General features: G+C 35.2%; 1 protein-coding gene across 4 annotated transcripts in view; it reads right to left on the reverse strand.

The window, feature by feature from the left end:
• The window catches only part of DTL (denticleless E3 ubiquitin protein ligase homolog), a 70,290-nt gene that overhangs the window by 47,688 nt on the left and 10,568 nt on the right, over positions 1–12,034 (reverse strand). For 3 of the 4 annotated variants that reach the window (XM_033093162.1, XM_033093163.1, XM_033093161.1), the window contains 5 exons: positions 10,071–10,136; positions 8,673–8,785; positions 7,361–7,434; positions 5,576–5,679; positions 5,177–5,281 (listed from right to left, as the gene is read on the reverse strand). In XM_033093162.1, coding sequence (XP_032949053.1) covers positions 5,177–5,281; positions 5,576–5,679; positions 7,361–7,434; positions 8,673–8,785; positions 10,071–10,136 — 462 coding nt within the window. Of the gene's footprint in view, positions 1–5,176; positions 5,282–5,575; positions 5,680–7,360; positions 7,435–8,672; positions 8,786–10,070; positions 10,137–10,825; positions 10,873–12,034 lie in introns of those variants that run through there. The other variant, XM_033093164.1, reaches the window with a different exon arrangement.

Raw genomic sequence — 12,034 nt, forward strand, 5'->3', positions numbered from 1 at the left:
CTAAGGAGACCAAAATTTGAGGTGTCTGGCATCAGAATACTACTGGGAAATAAAAGGAAAAAAATCTCAGTTATTGGAGAATTAAAGAATATATCTAACAACAAAACAAGACAAACAAATGAGAAACAAAAACTCATAGACACAGACAATAGTTTAGTGGTTACCAGAGGGTAAGGCGGGTGGGGGGTGGGAGATGAGGGTAAGGGGGATCAAATATATGGTGATGGAAGGAGAACTGACTCTGGGTGGTGAACACACAGTGGGATTTATAGATGATGTAATACAGAATTGTACACCTGAAATCTATGTAATTTTACTAACAACTGTCACCCCAATAAATAAATAAATAAAAGAATATATCTAGGAAGGAAAAGAAAATCTCACACCAATCTCCTAACAGAGGAGACAGAAGAATTATTAAGGGACTTAGCAGCTTTCCGTAAGTGCTCACAGAAATCCCTTCCTTTTACTAGAATAAAATTGGAAAAAAACTTTGTATTTATAGCTTTTCAAGAAAAAGCCTACATATCAAATACTTTCCACATCAAACACTTCCATTGTGAAGTTAAGCAGGATATGAATCACTTCAGATAAACATATTATAGACTTATTGTGTTTGGGTCTGTTAGTAGATATGTCTTGGGCTTTACTGAAAGATTATACTATGAACAAACATTGCTTCTAGAAATTATGGAATGTATTCGTAGTTTGTTAATCAAAAAAAAATACTGGTATACCAGTCTACAATTGTTCTCGTCTTAGTTTTCATTAGAAATTAAGGTTTCTAAGGGTTAAAAATTGTAATTAATACATGTAATTAAAACTTTTAAAATAATTAAGGGAAACATTATTAGTATGCAAAGAAATAAAATGTGTGTTTTCAGTTAAAAAAAAGTATAAGGAATGGGAATGCATTTTGTTAATAGAAAAGAAAGTAATTTTGGCCTAAACAGAGGTTTAAAAAAGGACAAAATCTGAATGTAAAAAAGAAAGTTATAGAAGATTTGTGAAAAAAGAAATCTTGAAAAGAGTTTTATGCATGGTCAAGCTGGCTAAGATTGGAATGAATTTAAGTAAATGAGTTAATATTAAAAGTAAGCTGGTGCAAAATTAGAAATTGGTTTTCTCTCTGTTAAAATGACCAAGTTTTATTGGACTTTTGATCTGCGCTTGATAAAGAGATTATGAAAGGTTTTCTTTACCTTTGAATAATCTATCTAAAAAGCAGGGATTTTATGTTTTATCTAAATAATCTCCTATGCTGTTTTTATCAGGTCTTTGATTACAAGAGCTAAGTTTTACTTATAACTATTTAACTATCTGTATTTGCCTCCAGAGTCTTTAATCGTCACCATGGTTAAATGAGTGACTATTATTTCCAATGACCTATGATCCTGTTTGACTGAGTACTTTAAAACCTTTTGATATTTTTCACAAACTTCCCATAATCAAATTCTAAATGAAGTCTTTTTGACCTCTACTAACTATAATTTTCCAGAGGGCCCCTGGAATATAATTCAAAGGATTGTTCTCTCTTTATAAAAAGGGAGATATTAAACGTAAGAAATTAGGCTTATTTGGCATGTTAAATTACATGAGCAACATTGTTCACAGAGTAATGATAAACATTAAGTTATACCACATAGGTAAATGTTATGAATATTAAGTGTTCTAAAAATTATATGTAATTCTGAAAAAAAAAAAAAATGTCCTGGTGCTGTTGTCATAATTCTAGTCATTATCTTAAAATGTGTGTTACAGAAATAACCAAATTTCCTTGTCCACTGCATTGTAATCAGATCTTTTACTATGCCATTTTAAGTCTTTTGTCATTTACAGACAGTTATTGTTTTACTCTGGTGCTTTTGCAAATGTACTTCATCTTCAGAGAGATTCATAGAAAGTACTCTATAATACAGGTTTCTAATAACTTTCAGATAATATCACAGAACTGGGTAAGAATTTGTAGAACTCTACTGGAGATATAGATGGTTTCATAAAACTGCTAACAAAAGATCAGTATCAACAATAATTAATTACATGGGACTAAATTAACTAAGAAGATGATTTAATTTTTATGACTTATTAAAATCTGAAATATTACTGGTTCTTTAATCTTAATTTTCCAGACATGAGGACATTTTTTTTCCTCCTGAGCTACCTATGAGCCACAGCAATTTAGTAAATTATACCTTTCTAAGCAGAATTGAAACATTTATCTTTTTCTCTCTACCTGATCCCTGCAGAATTTGGAAACTCGAGTGAGTGTCCTTACTTCCATATGGCAATACTGTGATTTACGTAAGTTCGCTAAGAATCTGTTCTCTTTGTAACAGGACACAATTGAAAACACTGGTTATATTCCCAAGGCTTTGACTGGGATGCAATGTTTGAGAGAGACATGCATAGACTCAGATATGACCAGATAGCTTTAAGGAACTAAGATTGACTTTCTGGAAGCCAACAAAGCCCCCTTGGAAAAATCAAGCCTGGTACCTTGCTTACATAGATTTCCCAGCAGCCTTACCAGGTAAGCAAGGAAGGTCACTTCCTGGAAAGTGCAGGAACCTCAGGACATTTTGGAGACCTCAAGAAGAGAGGAATTAACCCAAATCTAAAGGTATTACAAGTGAAGTCTGATGGCAAGTCTTTGGCTTGGCTTCTTAGCCTCGAGAGGCTGTTAAAAGTTTAATCTGGAGAGTCCTTATGAAAAGTTCCAGCAAAGCTGCTTTAAAAGAGCTTGTATGATCAACTGCTATTCTTGATGCATTTATGTAAATAATCAGGCCAAGTGTATTGAAACTAGACTTATTCTGCAAATAAGTTAGTTGTAATTTGCTATGTTTGATAAAAATGAGGGCAATTTTAGAGAAAAAAGATTTTGTTCCAACAGAAACTATAATACACACTTGTGGATATTAAATTCTAATTCTATTAATTGTCTTGGAGGTTTTGTTTTCCACATGTAAACTGGACTGCATCCTGAGCGCTATTTTCTTCAAATATTTGGCTAACAACTCTCCAAAGTAACATGTTCAATTTCCCCCCCCAACTTTTGACTTAGAATCATTGAGAATTAGAGCTGTCCTTTTCCCCAAAGCCCTGCAAACTACAGTTGAACAACTTGATATAAACTTAAGAGAGATCACCACAATAGCCCAAGTTTAGGCAATTTTCATGCCTATTGCTGTGTAAGCCCCTCAGAAAGTTTACCTGAACACCTGATGACATCATCAAAGACATTTCAAACTGCAAAAGATGCTTCAACCCTGACATCTAGAAATCTTCTTGAATTGGGCCAGATGTGGTGGGGGAAGGCTAGAGATCAGAATCTGCTCTGCGTCCCACGGTTTCTGTAGGGCCCAGCAAACATTTATTTACTGAACATTTGCTCTTCCATCTCTATGTGAATTGCCTTGCTCCTCTCTGAAGTCCCAAACCACCATTCCTTTCTTCTTAGCTCAAGATGGCATATAAGTTCAACCGCCATATTTGTCCTTGCCACCCTCCATACTCTTGTGGAACCCCTTTATATACAAAATTAAACTGAATTTTCCCGTTAATCGGTGACATGTCAATTTAATTCTTAGACCAGTCAGAAGAACCTAGAAGAGTAGAAGAAAATTTCTTCCTCCCTGACAATAAATAAACCCCCACAAAATAAACAGGCTCCTTTATTCTGAATGCAACTCCAAAACTCTAAGTGTTCATCTTTCCAAGTATTTATTGCCCTCTGCTGGAGTAAGACAGGTCAGCATAAAGTACACTAATGATGCTTCAAATCATGCAAACAATAATTCTAAAACCCATACTGGCTTTAATTACCTCAATTTACTCTTGCTTTGATGATTTGGGCTCTTAAAGTGCTTCATTAAAGTGCTTTGGAGTTCACCCTATGAGCATCACTTAGAACAATAAACCGCTGTGAATGAAAACTACGGAAGATCAAGTATCGAGCTTAGGACCCTTTCTAAAGTTTTGAAAAAGACAAGTATTTACCAGACCTAATTATTCAATTACTGAATAAAAATTATTCAATTTTTAAGTAATATTATCTATCTATCTGTGCCAAATTATTTTAGGAGCACAGAAAAAAGTGCTCAATTATTAGCAAAGTGGACACATCAGTTTGATGGCAGAGGGACAAACTGAACTCAAGTTTCCTTTTAGTGTCACACTATAACAAAATGGTAACTAAATTAGAAGTTGTCTTTACAAGTTCTGGTTTCATTCAGGAAAATAGCAAAAGAAGTTATAAAACCTCTTCCCTTTTCCCAATACTCTTGTTCTTGTTTAGACAACACCAAACCTACTCGTATTTCAGGACATTGGAAATGCCAATCGTGATGCTGCCACAGATATCAAAGTCCTAATAATGGCTTGGGGCAGTCTTTGGAAATTTCTAGAAAAGCCCTGCTAAGTTCTGCACTATTTTGAGATTTCTTGTTTATCAGTACACCTTACTTTAGTGGGAACTGGGTAGATCTGGGAATTGGTTATAGAATTCAAAGTCTGTTTCTGACAGAGCCATATTTGAGGAAGAACCAGGTTTGTAATACGTAGCTTGCTTAAGTAATTAATAATGTTCTTAAAATTATGTAATCCAAATAACCCTCAGAGAGTATGCTAGAGAAACTTTGGTTTCTTTTTTAAAATTTTTATCATTTTTAAAAAGTTGTATCTTTAAATACCTTTTTTAAAACTTTATCATCTTTAAATATCGGATTTCACTTTTAATTTTCTTGAAGGAAAAAAAGGGTGAGGAGGGGGAAATAATCAAAGAGAAACACTGAGAGGGCTGAGAAAGGAAGGAATTATTTTCGGGGCTTAAAAAATTCAGCCCCCTCATTTAATGAACCCCCAAACAGGACAAGAGCTGAGCAGAACAGCCTTCCCTATCCCACAAAAACAGGTAATTCTAAATATAGCCAAAAGGGCATAATTTCGGGAGAGACTCACTATTACAATAAAAGTCACCATATAGAGCAGGATTCTATTTATATTTGTGAAATCATCACAAGGAAAGTACATCTATGAAACACCACTAGAACTAATCAAAGACGCTAAAATCCTCATATCTTAATAAATTTGGCTTAGGGAAAAAAAACATTAAATTGTCATTAACAAAAAAGTCTGCATTACTTCTGGGTAAGAATGTAAATGACTAAGATCTTACCTGGAGAAGTCTTTAATCCAGTCATATTGAACATGTAGATGTTGTCATCTGTGCAGTTAGCAAATAAAGTAGAGCCCGTGGAATCCAGAATCAGACTTGAGTATCCTGGAAAAAGGAAATTTCAGTTAGCATATCCTGGTGACAGTGAGAAGAAATGAGCTAAAAATGTTGAGGCTAAAAGATCATTCCACAAGAAGAATCACCAAAATTCTTCTTCCCCAAAGTATATACAAACTAAAAATATTCTTGATCGTTTGAACTCCAAAAAGATACGACATAGTAGTTTCTCAAGTCTATGCTGCTGAAAACTGGCTTGATATTTATTTTAAAATATTAACAAAAACTAATAGCTTCCCAAAAGTCCTACAAAAAAGTCCTACAGTCTATGAAAAGGCTTACCTAGTTTTCGACTGCTGCTACCTGGGTACAGGAAAGATTTGGATGCTATGGGTTCTTGCCGATAAGCAGTATAATTCTTACGTAAATCCCATATTTTGATTACCCTAAAAACCAAGGTAAAGAAATAGTCATTTTGTAGTCCTTCTCCAACCCCAACCAGATTCAAATATATTGAATGTGAAATGACTTTTAATCTAACTCTCCTGGCACATCAACCAGGTACAGTGAAGATATCTCATTGGGAAACAGACTGAGTTATCTCATACTGTTGTCTCCAACATCAGGCTGACAATTCTGGCAGAACGGAAACAGATGTGATCTGACCCAGTGACGGCTTACCTTGAATTTATTTCAAGGGAGCGGATAAGGAAGATGAAGGTTGGGTGCTGATAGTCATTGTTTCATTGTTTGCAGGAAAAAAAAAACACTTCCTAAGCCTTTAACACTCTCCCTGCAAGCTTTGACAGCGTAACAAGCTCTGTTCCCATGGTTATATCTCTGTATGTAACTCCTTAAGTAATCTAAACAAATTTTCCTGTGAAATAAGGTATTTTTTTCTTCATTCCATCAATTGGAGTAATTATCTTAATCCTCTATATCTAGTTTGTAGGCAACTAGAAAACACAAGCTTGGTGTCACAGGGCAGTATCTTTGGAAAAAAAGAAAGAGCAAGCTCTCACAGCCATTCACAAGCACAACTGATAACTTTTAGATAATCCTTCATTCGTGCCTGAGAATTTGGTCCACAGAAGCATTTTAGTGTCCAGAGGACATGATGGAAATCCTAGTTTATTAAGCCACCATCCTTTTAAATTACATGTTTTGAAGGGATGGATGTCTTGGGAGATATAATGAGCAAATAAGGGAGCAAAGAATGGTGCTTAAAAGAGTCCCTAGGGGCCGGCCCGGTGGCTCAGGCGGTTGGAGCTCCGTGCTCCTAATGCCGAAGGCTGCAGGTTCGATTCCCACATGGGCCAGTGGGCTCTCAACCACAAGGTTGTCGGTTTGACCCCTTGACTCCCGAAAGGGATGGTGGGCAGCAACCCCTGCAACTAACAATGACAAATGGACCTGGAGCTGAGCTGCGCCCTCCTCAACTAAGATTGAAAGGACAACAACTTGACTTGGAAAAAGTCCCAGAAGTATACACTATTCCCCAATAAAGTCCTGTTCCCCTTCCCCAATAATAAAAATCTTTAAAAAAAAAAAAAAAAAAAAAAGAGTCCCTATACTCAGATAACTTATATTTTAACAAAGTAACCCAATCAAGAAGTACCACAGACTTACCTGGAAGCCAAAAATTCAGACCAATTATGCATGGCAGGTAAGTGAGTCATTAGGCTTACTATCAATCTAGGTAGAGTACTCCCAGAAATGTCAATTACATGTCCAGAATCACATACCTTCTTTAGAGTCTTACTAAATCCGAGAAGATAAAATCCAAGATAATAGAAATTTTACTCCTTGAAATAAGAATCACTGATGAAATTATACTGCATAGACAACCAAACTATCCATCTAGCTTCTCTACAATATAGCAGCCAACACTGCTCATATGTACGACACAATAAGCTATGTGTGATGCATATATGATCTCATTTAATTATTTCAGCAAGAGTCCTAACTAGATCTTTCCCAATGTGACCTGTAGTTCTTCTCAGGTGGGTTCTCAATATGTTGCAAGTTAAAAGCACACATTCAGTTACAATGGGACTAGGTGACTTCTCCATCATAGTTTATGAAAGAGACCTCATCAAAATAACCAAGAAAGGATAGACTCTTTACCCATCCACGGCTCCTGCTGAGACTAATGTATTCTCATCTTGAAAGAGGACCACAGTAACACTCTGTTGGAAATCCTAATAGCACAAGGAAGAAAAAGAAAAGAAGGAAATCCTATTTTGGACATCAATCTTCACCCTCAAAACACCAAGGTGCTAAAATGGCTTTTTTCCCCCCAAACTGAGTTAGACTAAATTTTCCCTCTCCAATAATCCTAGTCAGATATATGCTGACCAAGAAGTAATTTTAGCTAGGAAATTACATAAACATCCTTAAGTTAAAGTATACAGTGTTAACACTTTGACTTATAGTTAAGAAAGAAATTGGTGATTAAAAGATTTAACTGGCTCTATTGGTCTACTTAGAATCGGCCCCACTAATAAGCCGTGTATCCTTAGGAAACTCATTTACCTTTCCTGTGCCTGTTTCATCTGAAATATATCATTGTCTACCTAGATTAGCAAATAAGGTTATCTAAAGAATTATTGATGAAAATGCTTATACACTTTGAAAAATTTAAAGGTGTTCAATGGAGTTTTACCTCCTAATGGCTGTTAACAAGTTTTCTTGGCACAGAATCTGATTAAATGACTGAAATGTCACTCATTTTAACTTCACCTGGCCTCCAAAGACCTCACACTAACCTTATCAGTTTCCATTCATGCCTGTGGCCTATTCATATGCTATTTTAAGTCCTAAACATTAGTAACCACACCTCCCCAAAATATTAACTTGGATCCTAAAGATGAGGAAAATTAGAATAATAAACACATTAAAAGAGCAATAGTGATTATTTTGAAGAAAACAGACACATTCTTGGCATTGTTTAATCTTTGACCCACAGATTAATAGAGAGGTACTATGTTCTATCCAAATGTTTCTCAATATATTTAATAATATTTTGCCAAATTAAAAAAAAATATGTATATATATATATAAAACTCCCATCTTTTCTGTAGTTTGTTATGAAAAAAGGGATTCTTTCCCTTCATAGAAAACTGTATAACACCTAATGTGCTCCTTCAAACTACTCCCACTTTTATAATGAATCACATTATATAGTAGATAAGTGTATGCATGGAGACCCCTAAGGATGAGGTCCAGGAAGCTAAACTTTTAACACGCTCTCCCTGTTACTCTGCTGCACTGTAAGTACTGAATAAGCATTAAAGCAATAAACCCACTGGTATCAAGAGGAAATGAAGATTCTCACTCACTTAATCTATAGCTCCTATTTTATGCCCAATACATTCCCTAAAATGAGACTGTCCCACAGTTAAGATCTGCAAACATGTATACAGCTGTAAAACCTTACCACAGAAGGAGCAAGTCCTTTTGAATTCTGTTTCTTCTTAGGTTTTGATGGGGTTTGCTTATCTAAGGTATTATGAGCTCCACTGATTTGATTCACTTGCCTATAAAATCCATCTGAAAGATATTCCGAGGAAATCGATTTAGGTTCGAGAACTTGATTCCTATGCTGAACATTTATGCATGAGATCTCAAAAATTAATATTCTTTATCAATGAAATTAGAAGCCATCACAGCTACTGCACTATACATCTTGTGGTGAGATTACAATGTACAAAAAGTAAGTAAGCACATGGATGTTTATAGCAGCTTTATTCATAACTGCCAAAACTTGGAAGCAACCAAGATGTCTTTCAGTAGGTGAATGGGTAAATAAACTGTGGTACATCCATACAATGGAATATTATTCAATGCTACAAAGAAATGAGATACCAAACATGGCAAGATGTGGAGGAACCTTAAATACATATTGCTAAGTAAGAAAAGTCAACCTGAAAAGGCTACATACTCTATGATTCCAACTATATGACATTCTGGGAAAAGTGACACCAGGAGACAGTAAAAGATCAGTAGTTGCCAGGGGTTGGGGGGAGGGCAGGATAAATAAACGGAGCACAATTTTTTTCGAGCAGTGAAACTATCCTCTATGCTACTATAATATATATTATTCTTGTCAAAACCAATCGAATGTATTAGGTTGGTACAAAAGCAATTGTGGCTTAAAAGGTTAAAAATAACTGCAAAAACCACAATTACTTTTGCACCAACTTACTATAACACCAAAAGTTAACTCTAATATAAAGTACAGATAGACCTTGAATGACAGCGATGTGTTAGTGTATGTTCATTAGTTTTAACAAATGTCCAGTTTTGGTGCGGGCTGTTGACAGTGGGAGAGGCTGTGTGGGGACAGGGTGTATCAGTCAGTACAGAGAGAACTGCACTTTCTGCTCAATTTTTCTGTTTATCTAAAACTGCTCTAAAAAATAGTCAGTTAAAAATATATATATATATTTTTTAAAAGAAAGTGTGGAGATGATCATTGAATTCTGCTTAATGGCATCACTGGGCAATGTGAGCAGAATTATATTTAATCTAATCCAGCTTTCTAAAGCCCAAAGTTTTCTTAATCAAAATAAAAGATCATTTACCAGTGAGCCCATGTATTAATAATTTCAGTTCCATCAGTAATTTAGGTAAGTTCAGAAGACAATATGAGGTAAATACAGAGGGTAATACTTGAAACAATTGCTAAGATCCTGATAATTAGAAGAGTGAGCAGAAACGAGGGATTATGAACATGTGCCCCCTGGTGGTTAGCAGATGAAATCAATAAACCTTTTATTCAAAGTAAGTATGAGGATAGCCCACATTCATCAAAACTAAAATGGAACTAAACTACCTTTTTTGTTGCACCTGGTGTCCCAGACCATAATATTGCCATCTCTTCCACCTGTACAGAAGACAGCTATGGGGAAATAGTTTATGAAAAGTTAATAAAGCTAGTCAATGACATAGTTCAATTTAAGTTTCCTAGAGTATATGTTATATGTTAGGTTCTATAAATGGCACTGGAGATTAAAAATCAAAAAGTATATGGCTCAACAACAAATAAGAAAACAAAGCAGTGAAGGGAAAGGATTACAAGGAACTCAAAATACTTGAACAAAAACTGTACAAATACCAGTATAAATTTTCTTAAAACCACCTAAAATTTCATATATACATATATAGAAAAGTTATAGTAAGAATAATGATAAACAAGCAATGACCAAAATATGTTCAGTGCTTACTAAGTGCTAGAAACTATCCTAAGTGCTTTATATAAATTATTTTACTATCCTCATTTTACAGATGAGAAAACTAAGGCACAGAGAGGATAAGTAACTTTAAAGGTATTCTTGGCAGTATGAAACCAGAGTCTGTATTCCAAACCTCCAAGCTGTACTGTCTCAGTATAAAAATATCCATACAGATCCATACAAATCCATACAGACCCATACAAAATTTGTGAAAGGGGTTGCCTCTGGGGATGAAAGGAGGGCAATGGGATTGGAGAAGGAAAATATAGGAGAATTTCAATTTATCTGCAATGGTCTATTCTTTAAAATTAAACCAAAACAATTCTGCTTCCTGTATGGAAGAGTAAACACTTACCAAACAAATCCATCTGCATTAGCTGTAAACTCTGGAAAAAATATAAAAAACTGCCTGAAGGCTCTAAAGACACTGAAGGAAAACATGCAATTTTTGAAGGAGCAATTGCATGTTTGAAAACATGCAATACCCGAAGCATGTGATTGGCTTGGGGTAAATTACTGGTCTCTTGTGGTTTTACCTTGAGGGCAGCCACAGTTGCAGCATTAGTACCAAGCAGCTAAGAAAAACATCTTGCAAGCCAGAAGAACTAGGAGAAGGAGACATGGGGCAACAAGAGCTGCCAGAGTGAGAGGGGAGCCCTGGAGAGAGCCAGAGAAATAGAAACCCTAATTCTTTGTTTAAGTGCAGTGCCAGTCTCTGGCTGATCCATGAACCATATATGCAAGGGAAAACTAAAAGCAGCTTGCAACTAAGGCTAAAACTACAGAACTGCATTGAGCTCTAACCCACTGCCTTCCTACAGGTTTGACAGTCTGTAATTTGAGTCTAATTCAGTTAATTACCTGTTAAAACAAAAACATCACCACTTTTCTGAGTAATATAACAGAATCCAGAGTCCAACATACCATCCACAATGCCCAAGGTAAAACTTCAATTACTTGACATAAAAAGAGCCAGGAAAGTGAGTCATTCTCAAGGGAAAAGGAATCAACAGAGGCCAACCTCAAAACTCAGATGATGATTTCTCAAATAAGGTTGTAAAGCAAATGTAACTATGTCAAGTGAAATAAAGAAATAGACATTCATAATCAATGAAAAGGTGATACATCTTAGCAGAGAAACAACTTATCAAAAACAAATGGAAATTTTAGAACTGAAAAACACAATTTCTGAAAGGGCAAAATTCACTGGATAGGCTTAAGAGCAGAATGGAAAGAACAGAGGAAAAGTCAGTTAACTTGAAGACAAAGAATAGAAATCATTCAATTTGAAGTAAAAAGAAAAATTAGATTGAACATTACAGTAAGTGAAAGAAACCAGTTACAAAAGCCCACATATTGTATGGTTCCATTCATATCAATGTGCAAAATAGGCTAATCTATAGAGACAGACAGTAGTTTAGATTGTGTAGGTATAGGAGGCAGATGAAAAGTACTGCTAATGGGTTCTGGTTTCGTTTTGGGCTGATAAAAATGTTCTAAACTTAGATTGTGGTGATTGTTGGAAAATTCTGTAAGTAAATTAAAAATAATTGAAATGTACACT

The sequence above is a fragment of the Rhinolophus ferrumequinum genome, chromosome 22 (assembly GCF_004115265.2).
Source record: "Rhinolophus ferrumequinum isolate MPI-CBG mRhiFer1 chromosome 22, mRhiFer1_v1.p, whole genome shotgun sequence".
Taxonomy (NCBI): Eukaryota; Metazoa; Chordata; class Mammalia; order Chiroptera; family Rhinolophidae; genus Rhinolophus; species Rhinolophus ferrumequinum.